This window comes from Mytilus galloprovincialis, chromosome 7 (genome assembly GCF_965363235.1).
Source record: "Mytilus galloprovincialis chromosome 7, xbMytGall1.hap1.1, whole genome shotgun sequence".
Lineage (NCBI taxonomy): Eukaryota > Metazoa > Mollusca > Bivalvia > Mytilida > Mytilidae > Mytilus > Mytilus galloprovincialis.
In genome coordinates, this window is record NC_134844.1 from 96,153,835 (window position 1) to 96,176,405 (window position 22,571).

At 33.7% G+C, this 22,571-nt stretch overlaps 2 protein-coding genes across 3 annotated transcripts in view; both read left to right on the forward strand.

Annotated features, from left to right (window-relative positions):
- LOC143084031 (AP-2 complex subunit alpha-2-like) overlaps positions 1-10,936 on the forward strand; it is a 54,951-nt gene extending 44,015 nt beyond the window's left edge. The window contains exons 21-24 of one of the 2 annotated variants that reach the window (XR_012980992.1): positions 4,223-4,292; positions 4,643-4,777; positions 5,998-10,737; positions 10,807-10,936. Coding sequence is in view for 1 of the 2 variants with exons in the window: in XM_076260444.1 (XP_076116559.1) it covers positions 4,223-4,292; positions 4,643-4,777; positions 5,998-6,075 (283 nt within the window). In the remaining variant the exon portion in view is untranslated. Of the gene's footprint in view, positions 1-4,222; positions 4,293-4,642; positions 4,778-5,997 lie in introns of both variants that reach the window. The other variant, XM_076260444.1, reaches the window with a different exon arrangement.
- A 2,145-nt stretch (positions 10,937-13,081) lies between these two features.
- LOC143084032 (synaptic vesicle 2-related protein-like) lies at positions 13,082-17,833 on the forward strand. Its single transcript, XM_076260445.1, has 3 exons — positions 13,082-13,657; positions 15,113-15,394; positions 15,907-17,833. The coding sequence occupies exons 1-3, from the start codon at positions 13,117-13,119 to the stop codon at positions 16,602-16,604; spliced, it is 1,521 nt and encodes a 506-aa protein (XP_076116560.1). The 5' UTR covers positions 13,082-13,116; the 3' UTR covers positions 16,605-17,833.
- The last annotated feature ends 4,738 nt before the right edge of the window (positions 17,834-22,571 follow it).

Genomic DNA, 22,571 nt, shown 5'->3' on the forward strand with positions numbered 1-22,571 from the left:
TCAACCTCCATCCTTAGATCAACTGCATCTCGAAATATGATTTAAATCTAAAGGTCTCGTGACTTCTCGTGAGATGTCGCTTAGGATATAGGGCTATCCTAAGTGACACTACACTCCAACTAACTAGATGCTTTTAGTATTGGAGTGTGAAAATTCCAGTTCGCATATCCATACTCTCAAGATTGTTACCATTGAAGCAAATCCCTATCCGTCCATCATACCTACTATTAATCCCAAAACTCACAAAAAACAAAACACCAAACTAACCAAAACTAATTCCTTTAATATATGTGAAAGACAAAACCATGATATCTATAGTCGTTTCCTTCGTAAACTGTAACGCCTAATCTGGTAATCATTATATGCTGTATTGTCTGATAATTGTCTCATTGCCAATTACTCCTCGTTTATTGTTATCAGTAAGTAAATGAATACAAAATTAACAAATTCAAATTTATTCATATGTATACAAATCTTCAGCAAACGTTAAATACAATACACTGAAAACTATTTTAATACAAATAACACACTCTTGAAAAATGAGAAGTTAGAGAAATGCTGAAGACAATTTGGTTGTGTCACCCACTTCGTCAAATACTCTCTCAGCTGTTTGAGGTAAACGAGCAATTTCCTTTATAGGGAACCTACAGAGTTGTTTACAAAATTGTTTATCCTAGAGTATCTATCATAACTTTTTTGGAACCAGCCTACATGAGTCATACATTTTCCCTTTAAAATTGTATTTGAAATGTCTGAAATAATTTTCAATATTAACCCCATTTTCTAACCATTCTAAAACTTCTGCAGAAGGATTAAGTTCCCGCCAAGCTTCTAAATGTTTGTGCAGATTTCCTGCGATTAAGGATTCTGGCTGTCTAAAAGGTAGATTTTCTGAATCAAAAATACTATTTTCTGCTACTTCTTCTGCGCGGGGAAAGGAAAATGGAGGTAGGAGAACTCTTCCTCTGTAATCCACCCAAACTTCTTCGTTCTCTTTAAAATCAATGCTGCTAGGGTCAAATAATGACTTCATTTCCCATTCAGATAATTCAAATTTCATTCTCTTTGAATTATAATCCTAAAATGAAAAAATTACAGAGAAAAAATTCCCCGAACTTTATTCTGCATGACTAACAATAAGCCACTAAGGATTAGATTCCCATGGAATGAATGTCAGAAAACTTTGAAACCTTACGAAATTTTAACAGAAAAACATAACTACTCCTTCTTCAACTTCGAACACGAGTTCACATGATGGCCATTCTTCTTACAGAAGAAACAAACGCCCCTAGTTGTCCTTTGGAATCTAGGGCGAAAACCTTTGGGCCGCCAATCGAATTGGCATAAAGAATGGCTTGGTGCATGAGTCGTAAACCGTTCTCTAAATTTACGTCTTTCCGGCTAGCATCAGAACATACTTAAAAGATTCTGCCGTTAATTTCTTAAACTCTATTGACAGCTCATCAAGGGAATAGTTGTTCAATGATCGATCTGACTGGTGTATGTCTAGACTTTAATATCAAGTGTGGCTCAGCCATCTACAAAATATAATATATTCCATAAAAACGAATATATATATAAAAAACAGCTAAATATGACCAAATGTCAACTAAGATTAAAAGATAAACCCACATTGCAAACATAATACTTATATGTACAGTTAACTCTCGTTGTCTCGAACTTGGTTGACTCGAATTTTTCATGTGGTCCCGAACTTTATTCCATACAAAAGTATGTAATTCGACTCCTGATGAGTCGAAATTGGATTAGTCGAAATTTTCGTTGAGTCGAACTAAATTTACGGTCCCAAGGTTAACAAAGCATTCAAAATTCATTTTTTATCTCGAACTAATACACATATGTCAAAACATGACCTCCGGGATTTAAATGGATTGAAGAGTTAATCTGACAATACACGTGTAATTAAATTTCCGGTCACTGACCACTGTATTGATTTATGACATGCTATTTCCATGAGTGTTTACCTAAGATTATCTTTTATAGAATTTTGATAAATAATTAGTGATACATTGTTAATGTTCATGAAAAAGTATTTAAAATGTTTACAAAACAATTAATTTGTGATTTACACTACTAATAAGCTTGGGTGTGTATAAAGTGAGGATTATGGCTTCCGTTGATGATCACCTGAAAACTACTCAAACGGCGTCTTTAATCTTGTTATATTTTCTTTTGAAAAGGAAGAGTGAGATAAAACAAAATGAATAGAAATCAAAATTTTCTTAAATCTCTTGTATCTGAGAATAAACAATTTTGTCAGCTACAACCTGAATAATGGAACTATCGATTGGATTTACTCTCTTGGAAAAGCCATAGGATTTTTTTAACTGAAACAATTGAAGAAGTAAAAATAATGTCATTATAATAATAAAAGCCATATTCACCCGGATTTATTTTAGCTTTACCAAGCTAAGCAAGAGTTGTGTCCCTTAGATTGTCGAACTTCCAGTGTTCATTTGAGTCGAACTACGTGTGTCTCGAAATATTTCTCTGGTCCGGCTGACTTCAACATAACGAGAGTCGACTGTATATCACTATGGAATGTGCCGTCAATAAACTCATCATAGATACCAGGACTAAATTTTATATACGCCAGACGTGCGTTTCGTCAACAAAAGACTCATCAGTGACTCTTGAATCCAAAAAAGTTAAAAAAAAAAAAAAAAAAAGCCAAATAAAGTACGAAGTTGAAGATCATTGAGATCCAAAATTCCTAAAAGTGTTGCCAAATACAGCTAAGGTAATCTATGCCTGAGGTAGAAAAGCCTTAGTATTTCAAAAAATTCAAAATTTTGTAAACAGATAATTTATAAATATAACAATATCAATGATAATTCATGTCGGCACAAAAAGTGCTGACTACTGGGCTTGTGATCACCCATTCAATCATTTCAATTCCATCCGTCAAATTACACCGGTAGCACCTATTATCAAAATTGATAATAATTACCTCAAATAAAGTAAAATAACATCATGTTCTGTATGGAGCCCACAATGATGGGCTGAATTCACTTTATAAAAATTAAAACTAAGTGGTAGTTATTCTTCTATCTAAAACCCGCTAAACAAAAATAAAACTCATTCATGAACATCATTAGCTATTGAGCGAACCTTAAATTTAACAACAAACTTGCGTAATTACCTTTAACACTTTAAATATTTCACAGAAAGTTCACCTGTTCAATCAATGCAATAAAATCAATACTGACCTATCTGGGTCAATCAACTGACGAAACCTGTTTATTCATTGTGACTAAAATATGCTAAATAGGAAAACTTCTCAAATTGTACACATCATATATAATCATGATAATAGCATATCAAATGTTATATCTTCAAATCACATAATAAAATCATAATTCAAACTGACTAAAAGGGAATAAATAAAGAGCCAACCTTAAACGCATGGACGAAGTAAAAGGCAGGAAACCGGCCAAACACGTACCTCATCTCAGTAAAAAATTCTGTTTTCAACAAAATAAAGTCAACCAGCCGATTAAATATAACCAAAATTACACTGTATTTCGAGGAAAATGACGACATCGTCAAAAACAATAAATGTAAATTAGATGGTAATCCTTAAATCAAACATGACAAACTAAATTCGCTCTCTTAAGTAAAGAGACCAACATCATAAAATTAAGTCTATAGGACCAGCATCCTATAACCCAAAGACAACACATGTCTGTTCTCAAATAAGAAAGGATCACCATCCTAAATAACAGGACAACAAATGTCCGTTCAAATAAATAGGACCACCGTCCTTAAAAAATTCCACAGGACGACACCATCCGTTCCCATAACAGAATAAAGTAAATAAAAAATGCAGACCATCTGCTAAATAGGACCACCGTCCTTTATAAAAAATTCCGACGGACGACACCATCCATTCCCATAACAGAATTAAATAAATGAAAATGCAGACGACACCAAAATATACTTCCATTGAACCGATAAATGAAAACTTGGATATCTTTCATATATAAAATAAAGCATGTTTTGCACGAGCCCGGGAAAATATCTTTAAAGGGAGGACAGAGGCAGGTCTGTCCTGATGACTGCAGCCGGAAATATGATTTAAATCTAAAGGTCTCGTGACTTCCTGTGAGGTGTTGCTTAGGATATTCCTTTGGTAAGTTTGGAATCTCCTACCTCTCTTACAAGAGATCTTGTATGGTTAATTTATTTGTTTGTTTTGTAGACCTAACCAAGAATGTCAGAGAATATTTAAAGCACAGTTTCCAATGGACATTGAACAGGTTAAAACAAAGGTAAATAAATGTCAGAAAATATAGATAAATTTTAAGCTGAATAATACACAAACTTTTATGTGTGTTAAGACTTCTAAAAATATGCTGAAGAAAATACTTTTGTTTAGGACTTGAAACTCTTATATTTCATAGTGAGCGACATTTGCATTATTTTTGAATTTAGCATTGTTGTTTAAACCTATTGAACATGTGTTTCAGTTACTTGGAATTGAACTTGTGTTTCAGTTTCTTGCATTTAGCATTGATATTTAAACTTATTGAACATGTGTTTCATTTACTTGGAATGGAACTTGTGTTTCAGTTTCTTGCATTTAGCATTGATATTTAAACTTATTGAACATGTGTTTCAGTTACTTGGATTTAGCATGAGTGTGATACTAGATATTGACCCCAACCCTGAAAACTTTGTATCTGCTGGTATCCTGTACACTAGGACTGCACAAATAGGAATACTGGCTAGACTGGAACCAAATAAACAAGCACAGGTAATTATAATATACACTGAAAACTGACTAGACTGGAACCAAATAAACAAGCACAGGTAATTATAATATACACTGAAAACTGACTAGACTAGAACCAAATAAACAACCACAGGTAATTATAATATACACTGAAAACTGGCTAGACTGGAACCAAATAAACAAGCACAGGTAATTATAATATACACTGAAAACTGACTAGACTAGAACCAAATAAACAACCACAGGTAATTATAATATACACTGAAAACTGACTAGACTAGAACCAAATAAACAAGCACATGTAATTATAATATACACTGAAAACTGACTAGACTAGAACCAAATAAACAAGCACATGTAATTATAATATACACTGAAAACTGACTAGACTAGAACCAAATAAACAAGCACATGTAATTATAATATACACTGAAAACTGACTAGACTAGAACCAAATAAACAAGCACAGGTAATTATAATATACACTGAAAACTGGCTAGACTAGAACCAATTAACAAGCACAGGTAATAATAATATACACTGAAAACTGACTAGACTGGAACCAAATAAACAAGCACAGGTAATTATAATATACACTGAAAACTGACTAGACTGGAACCTAATGAACAAGCACAGGTAATTATAATATACACTGAAAACTGACTAGACTAGAACCAAATAAACAAGCACATGTAATTATAATATACACTGAAAACTGACTAGACTAGAACCAAATAAACAAGCACATGTAATTATAATATACACTGAAAACTGACTAGACTAGAACCAAATAAACAAGCACATGTAATTATAATATACACTGAAAACTGACTAGACTGGAACCAAATAAACAAGCACAGGTAATTATAATATACACTGAAAACTGACTAGACTAGAACCAAATAAACAACCACAGGTAATTATAATATACACTGAAAACTGGCTAGACTGGAACCAAATAAACAAGCACAGGTAATTATAATATACACTGAAAACTGACTAGACTAGAACCAAATAAACAAGCACATGTAATTATAATATACAATAAATACCGTCTATAAAAAGAAGATGTAGTATGATTGATGGCCTATGAGACAACTCTCCACAAGAGACTAAATGACACAGAAGTTTACAAATGTAAGGTTATCATATGGCTGGACTCTAACTATTTTACCTGTTAATTACAAATTACTTTACCTGTTGCCATACCTGTTATATATTTAGTATGCCTGTGTTTTCAGATGTACAGACTAACAATAAGATCAAGTAAAGAGTCCTGTCCTTCCGTGCTGTGTGATTTGTTAGAGAGCCAGCTATAGATCATTCCATAATACAGAAGGCTGTTGGTCGTATATTGTTTTTGCATTGTGATAAAGTAGAAAAAGACTACATGTACTTTAAACAAAATGATTTTCCATGTAGACAATTAACAGTGTTATACTTTTTTCCTGTGAACATTGAAAAGTGGTGTATGTTTTAATGTAGACATGAAACAATTATCATGTAGATTGTGAACTTTTATGAGCAGTTTTTTTTTCTCACAAATATTGAACATAGTTTGACTATCCAAAAGCGTTACAGATATTTTGATGTAGACATCGAACAGTATAAAACTATTTTATGTATACATTGAACATGGCTATACTTTTTTTATGTAGACATTAAACAGGGCTATACTTTTTTCATGTAGACACTGAACAGGGCTATACTTTTTTCATGTAGACACTGAACAGGGCTATACTTTTTTCATGTAGACACTGAACAGGGCTATACTCTTTTCATGTAGACATTGAACCGGGCTATACTCTTTTCATGTAGACTTTGAACATTGCTACATTCTATCCATGTAGACAGTGAAAATATAGACAGTTAAAATTGCTATTCTCTTTTCACGTAGACAGTGAAGTGGCCGACACTCTTTTCATGTAGGCATTGAAAATTGCTACACTATTTACATGTAGACATACATTGAACAGGATTTATCTTTCCATTTGTACAATGAAAAATGTACAACATTGGTTTAAATTTGTTCATAGATTAATGTAATGTGGATTCATTTATTTTCGTGGGTACCAATTTTCGTTGTTTGAAAAAAAAAACTTGCATATATATTTGTGGATATCTAATTTCATGGTTTTGGCAAAGTTTGCATCCATTCCTTTAGAAAATTTGCAAAATTTAAATTCGTGGATCCGTTGTACCTGCGAAATCCATGAAAATTGGTATCCAAGGAATATTTAAGAATCCACAGTAGTTTAGTGTATATATAAACAAAGGTGAACATCTACACCTTTAGCTTTGCTTTGTTGTTAAAAATAGTATCAGGCAAAATAAAAGAAATCTGAAGTTTTTCTGCATCTGTTTAAAGGCTGCAATGCCATGTCATGAATATAAAACAATATTAATTTTGAAATTTGTCTTATTGGGATAATATTTTAATTTGATCAATTTTAGTATTCCCTTCTTTCTATAAAACCATAAAACCCATAATTTAGATTCAAATGATAACATTGTTTGAGTTGGGCATGGGAAGACTTACTACCTACTAAGAATTCATTGACGTTGTGAGCATGTTTGCAAGAAATATCTTTGGAATGGATTTGGCATTAAGATGGCATGAAATAAAATGAAATGAAAAAGGGGCATTGATGGCCAGTCTATTTTTTCACAAAACTTGTTAAATAGGAGAAAAGTTATTGAGATAAGTTTCCATGTTATTTGTCCATTCATAACACTGCTGGATCATTAAGGGCAGAGTAATATCTAATCTTTCTAGTTCATTGTTTATAATATATATTTTGAATTTGTAATCTATGATATAATGCTTTCTTCTTTGACATTTAATAAAAATGTGTGTTTAGAGTTGTGCTATAGTGAAGTTTAGTGAACAAAATACTCTGTTGAAGTGCTATAGTTAGTGTTTATACAACATTAACATATTACATACTGTGGAGTCATTTATTTTTGTGGGTACCAGGTTTCGTGGTTTGATGAAAACTTGTATTTTTGTGGACATTTAATTTCTTGATTATACAACCTTGTGGAAAGTTTGTAATTCCTTGAAAATTTGTGTCTCACCTGTACCCACGAAATCCACGTAAATTTGTATCCAACGAAGGACAATGAATCTGCAGTAGTTGGTGTTTATATAACATTAACATATTATATAGTTGGTGTTGATACAATCTTATTAAAATAAGTTCTCATCACTTGCTCCTCGATTTTTTATATGTCGCCGTGTGACATATAAAAAATCGAGGAGCAAGTGATGAGAACTTATTTTAATAAGATTGGTGTTGATACAACATAAACATGTTATATAGTTGGTGTTAATAGAACATAAACATGTTTTATAGTTAATGAATTGTTCCAAATAAATTGAGCTTGGTAATGTATTGATTGTGAGATCCTTAGGATCTTTGTGTTGGTTGTATTTATTTATTTGCCAAAGTCAAGCGTATGATGTTGCCATTGTATGGACACTTTCATGTCTAGTTTAACATTTTTTGTTGCCTAATTCTGCTTAAAAGAACTTTATTATACAACAGAAGATCTTTATTTACATCTTTGCCATATCCAGTCTTCACTCTGAACGGCAGCCCAGGCTTTGTAAAATTGCAGGCAAACAGAATCTAACTAAACATTTTCTAAAATTGAGCTCCGGGGGCCTGTAGATTTAACAGTTCATCATGAAGACTGCATATCTCAACAGTGGGGTTCTTAAGCTTTGTCATGTCATTTGAAATTCAATGTTTTTTGGTGAAGTGGCTAAGGGGTTTAAGATCTCCCCAGGGGGGGATCCAGCCATTTTAAAAAAGGGGGGGTTTCCAGCTATATGTCTCCATTGCACTGAGCGGTCAAAAAAAAAGGAGGGTTCCAACCCCTGGAACCATCCCCCCTGGATCCGCCAATGCTCCCAATCTTAATTGATTAGGAAACCAAAGGTCAGTGGTTCTCCCCAGGCTCTCGGGCATCCTCCACAATTATAAACTGACCACCACTATATATATATATAGCCAAAAGTGTTGAAAGTGGCATTTATTTTTAAAGCAATTTTTTTTTATTGAAATAAGGTTTATTAAAACTTTAGTATATTTATATAAGTTAGGTAAATTGTTTTGGAGAAAAAAGGTCAATTGAACAGCCAAACAAGAAGTGTTGATTGACTTTCGTTATATATTAAGAATAAAGATTTAAAACATTAAAATTTTAGAAATTGTAGTGTTTTGTATAGGTTAGAGGTTATACTGCAACATGGCAGCTTGATGCAGTGAGAGTCTTAAAGTTTTTATGTGCAATAAATGGAGTTTAAATAATGTAGTCGCCAAAGGTTTTCTAAGGTCGACTTTATAGACGTGTATAAATATGTTTTTATTTTATGTATGTAGCATATCCTAGGCATTTGAGAGAACTCTTGTTATATATGTATATCATTATTAGATAATTAATAGAAAGTGCTATATAGTTTTATTTTTGTGTTGACTAGAGAGTTGTTTATTTTTCCACCACTTTATAAAGTGAAAGACATGTAGAAGTCGTAAAACAAAATCTTTTTCTTCAAAAATTGTTTCATTTTCGTGACAATTTTAAAAGAGTATTTTTGTCCTTGGTATGGACATGGTGTAAGTAGTATACTGGTAAGGACTATTCCATTAAAATGTTGGAGGGTAAAAAGGAAAGTTTCATTATTGAATGTGGGTCATAGGTCTTTTTTTCAGTATGCGTCTTTTACCATTATGCAAAATTATCTAAAAAATGGTTTTTGGTTGTAGGATATTTTGAAAGTCCATTCCTACCCTTCCCCATACATTTTAATGGAATAGCCCTAATGCAAAAACTGTCGTTGGGCCTACATCTGTTTAACATCCATTTTTCTGGCGATGGTCATTAAAACATTAAAATGTCACCATTCAAAATTTAACTTTGTGTAATTAATCATTATATTGCTTTAAGGTGGTACAGATTAGTACAGGAAGATAACTCTTTTAAAATCAGCTAAACGTTTTAATCACATTCAATTGTTTGGGAAATATTAAACTTCTCAATGATAAACATTAGTGTGTGTCAAACTGCTATATATCCAATGAAATTCTCCAAAAAAAGAGTGGCTCAAGTTTTAAAAAAAAATCAAAGGGTCCAAAGTAAATATTTTGACCATTTATTTAGAAAAATGATTGAGCTATTTAATATTAGTCAAGGTGTTAGGAACCACCTTAAGAATCTTTGGAAAAAGGGAGAAATGAACCTAGCTAGATGTAAGTGCTTGATTTTAATAAGTTGTCATGAAAATGGAAAGAAAGTTTCTGGTTTGTACATTATTTAAGGAACAAAATTAGCTTGGATTTTGAGAAAAAAAATCCTCGATTTGTTAAGAATATTATATATATATATATACATTCCCAATTTGTTCCATTGTTTCTTAAATGAATGAAACAGTTGATAGTATGGAAGTTGGTTTGCTTTTTGTAGCAATTTTTTCTGCTCTAATATCATGGTTTGTGGCCTATCAAATAAGGTTATACATCAAATTTTAAATGTAAACATTGTAAAATATTTATAATAATGAATGTATTCATTTTGCTTGTTATAAAGTTGTTCCAGAACAAGCTTGTTGTAGAACCACATATCAGGTTATAAATCTGGAACACAAATGATCATTTTATGTCTGGAGTGTACCAAACCAAGGATTTTATATGAACATGTGTTTTGTGTATGAAAAAAGGTATTTCTTCAGTTTTTCCAATGCAAAATCATCAGAAAATTTATATAAAAAATACTGAACTTTGCTGCATTGTATGAAATAACTCTATTTATAAAGATTTATAGCTGTATTTAATCTCTTTGTGTGTGTAAAAAATGTGTTCTGATACAATACAAATTGTATAAACTATAAACCTCTAAAGGAACCTGAATAAAGATAACAGTGACACAAACTTATTCCTGCAGTGTTTGGTACACAGTTGTAATAAAGATTTATAGAGGTGTACCAGCTACTCTTTGTTATAGCCTGACAACAAGCTGGTACATAGTTGTAGTAAAGATTTATAGAGGTGTACCAGCTACTCTTTGTTATAGCCTGACAACAAGCTTGTTTTTTGTTTCATTGCTGTTATTATCTTAGAACCAATGTGTACAATGTAAATGTATAATCTGAATAGACAAAATAAATCCATAAGTTTATATGTCTTTCTCTTGTTTTTATAGCCAATGCTATATCAGTCAATACGTCAGACAATACTTAAGTATTTTAACAAAACGTTGTCATATTAAGTGATACAAATAAAGTACAGATCTGATGTGAGCTCTGTGTTGGAGAGTGCCAATAGGTCAGTCAGTCCATCAATATATCAGTCAATACATAAGCCAGTCAGTCATTCAACACATCAGTCAGTCTGTAGCACACTCATTCAATCAATTCATCAGCCAGTCAGTCAATATATCAATCAGTCATTCAATTAATACATCAGCAAGACAAAAAAATCAGTCAGTCAATCACTAGATCATTCATTTGGTCAACACAAGTATACATCAGTCAATCAGTCAAAACATCAGCAAGACAAAAAAAACCAGTTAATCAATTAATACATCAGTGATCATCAGTCAGTTGGTAAATACATCAGACAGTCAGTCATTCATTAAATGCATCAGCCAGACAACACATCAGTCAGTCAGTCAATCTGTGTCACACATTCATTCAGTCAGATAATATTTAGTCAGTTAATATGCCACGCATTCGCTCAGTCAATACTTCAGTCAGACAGATAATATTTAGTCAGTTAATATGCCACACATTCATTCAGTGAATATGTCAGTCAGACAGACAATACGTCAGTCGGTCAGTTAATATGCCACACATTCATTCAGTCAATATGTCAGTCAGTCTGTCAATACATCAGTCAGTCAGATTGACAGTGTCAGTCAATCAATACGTCAACCAGTCAGTCAATCAGTAAGTAAATACGTCAGTCAGTCACAATATGTCAGTCAGTGAAGCAGTCAGTTAGTCATATTGTTTACAGGTGTTGAACAAAATTTGTTTCAAGATGCTAAATAAAATACTTTGTTTTGGATAAGAACCTTACTTGGGTATTTGTTCTCAAAGAATAAGAAAAAGACCACAATTTATTTTGTAGACAAGGACAAAGTTACTAATGATAAATCAAATGTTAAGACAAAAAACTCGCCAGAAAAGATACAAACTATTCTAAATTGCTTTCTATCTGACTTCAACTAAACTATAGGTTTTGTCGTCCATTGCCATTGATATAACAAAAATATGTCTCTGTACTCCTGAGACTACTATAACAATGTACTCTAAGTCTACTAATCATCGGGTTCAATCTTACTTGGAAACAATGATCTTTGAGAGTATATGTAGCTTTAAAATTTGTCAAACTTGGAAACAGTGATCTTAAAGAGTGTGTGGTTTTAAAATGATATAGTGTAGCTTTAAAAATGTCAAACTTGGACTTAAGGTTTAACCCCCACCCCAAACAAAGTCAACACTCGTTGAGGTTAAAAGTTCGGCACGACCAATACTTTACTCGTACATGAGATTTCCTTGACACCCATCCCTTACCAATGTACCAATACATAAACTGTAAATCTAAAATCAATGAGGGTCTGATGATGGTCCTTTACTGATCTCTTCTAAGATTTCTGCTTTCTTCATTATTTTTAGCCACTCCGGCATTCTGTTCATTGTTTTCATCTTTTTTCTATAGTTTGGCGTATTGTTCTGAAATATTAGATAGATCTGTAGTATAATAGTCCCAGTAATACCGTATAGCAGTCTTAAACAGATGTAAAGCAAAATATTGTCCTATGAAATATTGTCCTATGAAATATTGTCCCACAACACAATATTTCATTACTAAATTTACTATGCATCATGAAATATTGTCATCGTAATAACATTATACGATCCTTACTATACAAAACCATTTCAGTTATAAATCTACAAACTTATGTACATGCTGCATGCTTAATATGTACTACTTCTAATTATATAATAAATCGATTAAAAAATTTTAAAGCCAGTATTTCATAGTGAAGTATTGTCAACTCATCAACAGAATTTCATAGTGAAATATTGTCCAAAAGGAGGTGACAACATTTCATGGACAAGGACAGAATTTCATAATGAAATATTGTCAAGGACAATATTTCATTATGAAATACTGTCAGTGGACAATATTTCATAAGAAATTTTGTCCGACGTACAATATTTCATGGGGGACAATATTTTATGTTACACAGACACCCCCTCGTCTCAGTGTAAAGTCCCGTAGACGCACCATCAGTCTAGCTAAAGAAACTAAGTTATGACTAGTTTCTGTCCCTTTCACTAAAAGGCCCCTATGGATCTGCCGGAAAGCGTGGTGGAAAACAGTAAACAATATAACAAACACGATCAAACATTGACAACTAATGGCGAACTTACACAAAATTGTGACGAAAATGAAAAAAATAATGAAGATCACACACAACCCTCCAGCACAAACAATGACATTGACGCTGTACTTTCCAACTTAAAATTTGGAAAGTTTAATTTGAAGATGCTGGCTGTGACTGGCGGAGCATATTTTGCAATTTGTTCAGAAATGATGGTTATCATATTTTTAAGCAAACCAATCAAAGATTTATGGAAAGTTGACCATTTCACATACGCATGGCTGCCTGTCGCGACACGGATAGGGAGTATTATTGGGTGTTTTACATTTGGAACAATAAGTGATCATTTTGGAAGGCGAATCCCATTTATAATAGCTATATTTATTACAGCGATATTCGGCGTCGTGTCAGCATTTGCTACCAGTTTTATATTTCTAGTCATACTACGTGCATTTGTATCTATTGGAACTGGAGGCATTGAAGCCACAAATTTTGTTTTGATGTTGGGTAGGTTTTACTGTACATAGTGGTGCTTTCCCATACCTACATGTAGAAGTTGCTTGAGGGTGGAAATGCCCTTTACCCTCAGGCATCAAACAGTCATTGTTGGCTACTGTTTGCATCTAGCATGTCTAGTTGTTTAAACTTTATTACAAACGTATCATGATTGTCATGATCATCTTTCCATGAATTATCCTTAATGCATTAATGCATAGGCGGATCCAGGGGGGTGGGCCTGGGCCCCCCTTTCGTGGAAAAATTTGGTTGATTATATAGGGAATCATTGAAGCATGACTGGAGCGCCCCCCCCCCCCCTTAGGAAAAGTTCTGGATCCGCCACTGTTATGTCAGAGGGCTCAAATAATTAGCCTTTACTGTGCTTTTTGGAAAGAGTTTAAAGTTATGTGGTCATATTCAGCATTTTCAGTCAAATACTTTCATTACTTCGACTTTGTACGTTTAAAGATTATGTCATGTATGTACAGGTGTATCATAGGCGGATCCAGGGGGGCCCTAGTGGTCCCGGGCCCCCCTTTCGTGGGAAAAATTTGGTTGATTAAATAGGGAATCATTGAAGCATGACTGGAGCGGGCCCCATCTTAGGTCAGTCAGTGGGCCCCCCTTAGGAAAAGTTCTGGATCCGCCACTGTGTATGTTATACATGTTATAGTTGTGCATCCCAAATTCCTGTTAATGTCATTTGATTTGGAAAGATTTTATACTGTTATTTGTCATGAGGGTACATTGTATCCTCATATGGTATGATTGCCAATGACAATGAATGAGACAACTCTCCACAATAGACCAAATAACACAGAAATTAACAACTTTAATCATGATAAAAGGTCACCTTCAACATCGAGTAAAGTTCATATCCCATATTGTCCGCTATAAAATGCCATAAAATGAAAAGTGTAAATCAATTCAATTGAGAAACTACATTGTAACTGCCTAATTTATCCACAAACTAACATGACTAATGCATGAAAACAAATACCACTGAATATGTGACACCATGAACACAGTCAACAAACGACACACACTAAACCCTCCCCCTAATCTAGGACATTGGTGCAACAGCACAAAACAACAACACACTAATACTATAGATACAAAACAAAAAACAAGTATGAAAAACATGATCAGGATAAAGGGCGACACACATGTACATCAACCACTTAATAAGGCTTCTGACTTGGGACAGGGTGAGGCACACACAGGGTGAGGCACACACAGAATGTGGCAAGGTAAAACTAGTTTGAAGGCACCAACCCTGCCCTAACCTGGGACAGTGGTGTAACAGTAATGCATGTTATGTAGACAAAAATTTATTGTTTTTGATATGAACATGCTGAAACTATTTTAATTATTTTACATTTTTACCCTAATCTATTTAAAATTAACAAATGATTGAAGACTATAAATGAATGATTTCATTCCTATTTTGTCCTATTTTTACAGAATTCTTGCCCAAAAGGAACCGGGGAGCAGTGATGGTAGGTATAACATTCTGTGGTGCATTAGGGGCTATATTAACAGGGGGACTAGCTTGGTGGCTACTACCAAACTATGGATGGCAGACATTACTTGGAGCTTGTGCAGCCCCCTCAGTTGTAGTATGTGGAATAGCCTTATTGTTTGGAGAGGAATCACCAAGATATTTATTTATCAGTGGTCAGAAGGAGAAAGGAATAAAACTACTGAAGAAAATCGCTTTGCAGAATGGAACAGAAATTGAAAATGGTAAAAATTATGTGTCAAAATTAAAATAACACTATAAATTTCAGTGATTTCCAAAGTGTGTATGGGAAGCGGCCAGGGGCCCATGCAACAGAGAAAAAATGTTTGTGAAATGTTAGCTGTGTTGAATATATATATATTCTTCTTTGCCTGCTTATTAAAATACTGTTTATTCATATGTTTTGCCTTGGTTTTTCATAATTGGAAATGTTGCGATATATATATGACAAATTTTGCAAATTCAAATATTGTATTTAATCTGTTAATTTTGATAGCATTATATGTTAGCAGCATGTTTTGAAATGTGATTATTAATCTTGTCATTTTAGTTCACTGTTCAAAATCCCCAAATATATATTTCTGAATTAACCATGTTAACAGTACATTTGTACATAACAGTATTTCATTAAACATCATGTTGTTTTTCCTTATCTCATTTAAAACAGGTGTCCATTTTGTAATTTATAAAACTAAGGACCAGTAAAAAAATAAACCATCATGTCTTTATTTTTCAGTGACCATCACAGTACCACCAACTTCAGATAGAGGCAGGATACAGGATCTATTTAAACCAGAACATCTGTCAAGCACTACTTTTATCATTCTGATCTGGTTCCTTCAAGCGACTGGTTACTGGGGTGTGACAGTCTATTTACCTGAGTACATTACTTCGTTAGGTGTAGACGGATATTTCAACATGTTCATGGTTTTTATTGGAGAATTACCTGGATTGTGTCTAGCAATGATATTCGTAGAGAAACATATGTTAGGCAGAATTAAGTCATTACGTGTTTTTTCATTAGGAACTTGTTTATCATTAATAGTTTTTGCTGTGGTAGATTTAGATTATTTAAAAGCTGCAGTAGTGATTGTTTGTTACTTTTTCATGGTGCCGATTTATTCCCTTTTAAATACATATACACCAGAAATATACCCGACAAAAATGAGAGGAGTTGCTATGGCAACTGTCAATGCCATCATAGAGGTACCTGGTTTGATCACCCCATTTGTGGGGGCCACATTATTGTCCCATCCAAGTAAATGGTTGTACCCTGTGGTTTGGTCTGTTGTATTTTTTGTCCAGTTTTGTCTCATGTTTGGTTTACGACATGAGACAGCTGGTGACAGCCTGCGAGATAGTGACTCACAAAGGAAGAAGGATGATGAATCTCAAGATAACAGTAGAGATGAGTCTCTTATAACAGCTCTTTAGACCAGAACAAATATATCTATATTGAACAAAACCATGAAAACAGCTTAGGCTGACTTTGACATTCATTAGGTCCACTCATGTCTTCAAATTTATCCACATATCTTGTATGGAAAGTATTGAATACAAAAAATCAGATTTAAAAAAAAGTTAAATATATTTTTTAATGGTTTCTAATTATATTCAGATATATAAGGGGTCAGTTTAATCCATAAGGTTGTCATAGCCATATATGGCTATAAGAGACCATCTAGGAATGTTTCCATGCCATGCCACCCTCCTACCATTGAAGGGTGGAAATGACACCATCCTCTCAAGCTGTAGTATACTTCTTAGATAGATTTTACAATTTTGCAAAGATTATGTTTGATTTTTAAAGATGTTTACTCTTATTCAAGGAGGAAATAAAGAAACCATGAAAAAAACTTAGAAAACTTTCTATCCTGTTTTAGCATGTTTAGGTTAGACAACTGACCTTGTTATTATTTCATTTACTATCAGAATATGTATAAAAATATATATGTGTCCCATGGTATTTTGTTTCATTTGGGTTGCTGTCTGATTGGCATATACTGTCCTAACCTTTATTTTTATGCCCCACCTACGATAGTAGAGGGGCATTATGTTTTCTGGTCTGTGGCCCGATTCGTGCGTCTTTCGTCCGTCCGTTTGTCTGTGTGTCCGTTCAGGTTAAAGTTTTTGGTCAAGGTAGTTTTTGACGAAGTTAAAGTCCAATCAACTTGAAACTTAGTACACATGTTCCTTATGATATGATCTTTCTAATTGTAATGCCAAATAAGAGTTTTGACCCCAATTTCATGGTTCACTGAACATAGAAAATGATAGTGCAAGTGGGGCATCCGTGTACTGGGGACACATTCTTGTTTCCTCCAGGTTTGTGTTAGACTAAGATTGCTAGTTTTCTGTCAGAGGTTCTTAAAAACAGGCCATAAAGATATAGTCAAGAGAGATGAAAATGGCATTAAACAAACAATTTTCATAATTATCACCTTTTTTTCATTTATTTACAAAAAACATAAATCAAATCATTGTTGCCTCATTTATCAAGTCAAAACTGAAAAAAGGAAAACCATAGGAAATCTTTAACCTAACTCCATCTTTTGTATGCATTTTTTTGATATTTTTATACATTGATTATATTTTATTTACATGTTGAAATGTTTTTGTAATGTTTGGATTTTTGTTTGTTTCTGAAATAAATTTATTAAAGTATTCTTTGTGCTGATTTTGACTGACATTGACTATAATCTACTGCTAATGTTATCTTTTATTGATATAAAAGGAACAAGTAGATATATATATATTACAGAAGGTGTGGTATGAGTGACAATGAGACAACTCCCCATCAAAGTCCCAATTGTGGACTATCAGTTCCCGAGGGTATCATCAGCTCAGTAGTCAGTACTTCGGTATTTCTTGTCATATAGCTCTACAACTGATTTGGTAATTATACATCCATGGCTTTCAAATATTTGGCTTTGAGTGTTTCTGATGAAGGTAAATCCAGAAAAGATCTTCAGATACATGAAATTATTTAACGTGTTGTTCACAATTTTGTAAAAGTAAACCATTTTATGTCAAAGTATGGTCTTCAACATGGAGCCTTGGCTCACACCAAACAACAAGATATAAAGGGCCCTAATGGTATGATTGTCTACAGACAAATGTCAGTCAGAGACCCAAGGATTGAAACAATTATATAGGTCATTTCATCCTTTATCAATGATTACAAAACTCATGTGCATCAGAGGCGGATCTAGCCATTATGAAAAAGGGGGGTCCTAACCCCGGGTAAATGGGGGGGGGGGGGATCCAATTACATGTCCACATTCAAATGCATTGATCATCCAAAAAAAGGGGGGTGGGGGTTCCAACCCCCGGAACTCTCCTCTGGATCTGCGCCTGTGCATAGTAAGCCTTGAAAAGCTCTAGCATGGCAAAATGTGAAACAATTCAAGCAAGAAAACCAACAACCTGATTAACCATGAAACAATGAATGAAGGACAAATATGATATACAGCATAAGAAACACACACTGAATAACATGCTCCTGACTTAACAGGTACTTACAGAATGTGATAAGGTGTATTTTTAAAATGAATTAAGCATCTTCTTAGTCTTATACTTCTAGGTAATCTGGCAGATATTTCGGTAGTTAGGGAGGGTGAGGAACGATGAAACATGGCTAAAACTGTGTTGCATAGGAAAGTAAAAAATTCCTGATGACAAATGTCATGTGATTTACAGACCTGCGTAAAACAGTATACCAAGGGGCGGATACAGCCATTTTCAAGAGAGGGGTTCCAACAATATGTCCCCATTCAAATGCATGTACTGTCACAAAAAGGGGGGGTCCATGATGATTGATAGAGGAGGATTGTTGGTTGTTTAAAGTTCAGTGGCAAATATTTCGTGCATTTTTAGGTCGAAGGCTCTTTATGCTCTAGTTTTAAAATTGATTGCTTTATTGGTTGTTGTATAAGTCCGTGCCACTTTCAGTATTGTACTTCAGGCCCTATAAAAATCCTTACTGTAATATTGCATGAACACTGTTCTGTTTTTTATTTCAATCCTACCATAAATATTGATCAAAGAAATTTAAAGTGTCCGCCATATTCAATAAACGAAGGCATATATTACAAGGTCATTTGATTTGTCCAGATCAAAACTATTTCTCTTTCATGCTGAAGTTTGCCGTCTTTGGTATATCCTACGCAGGAGTTTGCTATTTTTAGTATATTCTACGCAGAAGTTTGCCGTCTTTAGTATATTCTACGCATGAGTCTGCCATCTTTAGTATATTCTACGCAAAAGTTTGCCGTCTTTAGTATATTCTACGCAGGAGTTAGCCGTCTTTAGTATATTCTATGTAGAAAATTGCCGTCTTTAGTATATTCTACGCAGGAGTTTGCCGTCTTTAGTATATTCTATGTAGAAAATTGCCGTCTTTAGTATATTCTACGCAGGAGTTTGCCGTCTTTAGTATATTCTACGCAGGAGTTTGCCGTCTTTAGTATATTCTACGCAGGAGTTTGCCGTCTTTAGTATATTCTACGCAGGAGTTTGCCGTCTTTAGTATATTCTATGTAGAAAATTGCCGTCTTTAGTATATTCTACACAGAAGTTTGCCGCCTTTGGGATACTATATCCTACGCTCTAAGTTTGCCGTCTTTGGTACATTCTACGCAGAAGTTTGCCGTCTTTGGTATATTCTACTCAGGAGTTTGCCGTCAGTTTGGTATATTCCACGCAGAAGTTTGCCGTTTTTTGTATATTCTTCGAAGATGATTGCCGTCTTTAGTATATTTTATGCAGAAGTTTACAGTCTTTGGTAAAAGTTTGCCTGTGTTTGGTATATTCTATTAGAATTTACTGATTGATAATAGTTAGGGTGCCCAACTTTAAAAAATCTATCAATTCCATGAATTTTACGGAAAAAAACACGCCCCCCTCCCAATTTAAAGTGGCACGGGTGTTCTCTCCCCATCTCTTCTTAAATGTGAACCTCAATTTGTCTCGTCTCCCGTTAGTATGAGTAAATATTTGTTTACACACACCGCTTTATATTATCATACAAAGCAAGCAACAAATGTCTTTTGAAGAAAGATTGTGATATGTATACACATTTTGATTTTTTACTTTGATAAATATAGAAGTAACATTTCATTAAACATAACGTGTTTGTACTCAAATGATACCAATCTAAACGCATTAAACCGTTTCAAAAACAAAATCAAATGAACTGTGTTAAAATTGTTAGTTTCTTTAAACTGTTATTTACAAAATATTTTATATATTTAAATAAATGTTTATGGAAAGATAAAAATCAAGCCGTAGATTTGGAAAAGATTGAAATACTTAATGTACATTTAAAGTTTAAATGACTTTATTAATAACATAAAACTTAAAAATATAGCAAACAAACTTCTGTTGTAAGCAATTAACCTCCTCAGTTGTCTCGTAGACACTTTCCTCGTTCGCGTAAAAGACGTTGGTTCGATTTTCGGCCGAATTAAACAAATAATTGGTTATTGATGCTTCTATGAGGGGGATAGGACCTTTATCGGGACTTCGGAATCGGGTGTTTTTAAGCTCGGGATTTCTGGATTGACCCTTTTGGGATCCAGGAATTCTTATTTTCGAATTTCGGGATGTCGGGATTTAAATTTACTCGCGTTCATATTATGGACGTTCTGTTACTATAAACTAGTTACTGGTGCGACACTGATAGCAGATGCCCCTCATTGGGCGGGGGCTTCCAAGCACACATAATCACAATTTTTGCCAATTAAATCACATAATCATTAATAAAAATTTTAACAAGATAATCAAATAATCAAAAATACATTTCTAGATTAACAAATAATGAAATAATTATGAAAGATTTGGACTAGTAATCAAATAATCACTTTTAAAACGGCCGAGTTATCACGTGATCAAAACTTCATGGCCGAGTTATCACGTGATCAAAACCTCATGAGGTGGCTCATAACAAGAAACAGATCGAACACATGTATTTTAGAAAATAAAGCGGATATTGTCAATTCGATTGCCCGACTCGCACTGGAGTACAAACTTCAGAAAAACATACTTAAGGGAGTGTTGGGATCCCGCTAACATATTTAACCCGCCACATTATGTATGTATGTGTTTTTCCCAAGTCAGGAGCCTGTACATAATTCAGTGGTTGTCGTTTGTTGCTGAGATACGTATTTGTTTTTCGTTCTCTTTTTTGTACATTAATTAGGCCGTTAGTTTTTTCGTTTGAATGATTTTACATCTGTGATTTCAGTGCCTTTTATAGCTGACTGTGCAGTATGGGATTTGCTCATTGTTGAAGGCCGTATAGTGACCTATAGTTGTTAATATTTGTCATTTGGTCTCTTGTGGAGAGTTGCCTCATTGGCAATCATACCACATCTTCTTTATTATATTGTCAGTTTGACTGCCTGACACTCACATAAGTAAAAACTCCAGAAAACATTTTATATTGCCAGTTCGACTGCCTGACACTCACAAAAGTAAAAACTTCAGAAAACATTTTATATTGTCAGTTCGACGGCCTGACACTCACAAAAGTAAAAACTCCAGAAAATTTTTATATTGTCAGTTCGACTGCCTGACACTCACAAAAGTAAAAACTTCAGAAAACATTCGTAAAATTAAGAATTTTGCTAGGGGTTACTCTTTCATGTTAGAAACGGCTTTTTGAAATGACAATTAAACAAACATACAATAATCACTTAAAAGATTAACAAAAGAAGATAATGTATGACAAATTAGAGACGCGTTTGTTATATATATGTGATTCTTACATAATAAATAGTAATGATTCGACAATACATGATTATACTTAAGATATGACATTATCCGTTTCAATAGGATTATTATCCAATTTGAAAGCGAAATATATAATACACTGACTGACTGATGAAAAACCACCCATAATCATCGTCATATGTTCTAGTCTGTTCTATTGTTGAAAGGGGTGGGTCTGTATTTCTATGTCATCCAGTGGCAAGTTTTACATGCCTAGCTAAGATAACTTTTAAAAGTGGCTTATGTTTTAAAACGATACTTTTCTATTAAAAAGCATTAGGCATTATTTAATGTTCTTCCAGTGCAATAGGGCTCCACTATTAATCCAATGCGGATTCAGGGGGAAAAGGGGGGAGGGACACCCATAATATGAAGCTGCATTTATAGTTACCTCCCCTGACCTTGTGTACATTTCAATATAAAACGCTTCCAGTTATAGATAAGATTTGGCAACTTTCATATATATATATTTCGACCTTGTAAGTAATATTAATTCAGGGGAAATTTTCCAAATTTTGCTTCAACTAGAATGTATATCATTTGGTTACAAACGATTTTTGCTTAGTTCTGCCTTCCCCATCCAGAAGTAGCTCATGCACATTTGGCACATGTAATTCGATAGAGTTAAAG

What these genes read in the sequence shown, in the direction of transcription:
- LOC143084032 (XM_076260445.1), top strand. Translation starts at nt 13,117, where the DNA reads ATGGATCTGCCGGAAAGCGTGGTGGAAAACAGTAAACAATATAACAAA. An exon ending in AAATTTTGTTTTGATGTTGG is followed by an intron (nt 13,658 to 15,112) that starts GTAGGTTTTACT and finishes CTATTTTTACAG; the next exon opens with AATTCTTGCCCAAAAGGAAC. An exon ending in TGGAACAGAAATTGAAAATG is followed by an intron (nt 15,395 to 15,906) that starts GTAAAAATTATG and finishes TTTATTTTTCAG; the next exon opens with TGACCATCACAGTACCACCA.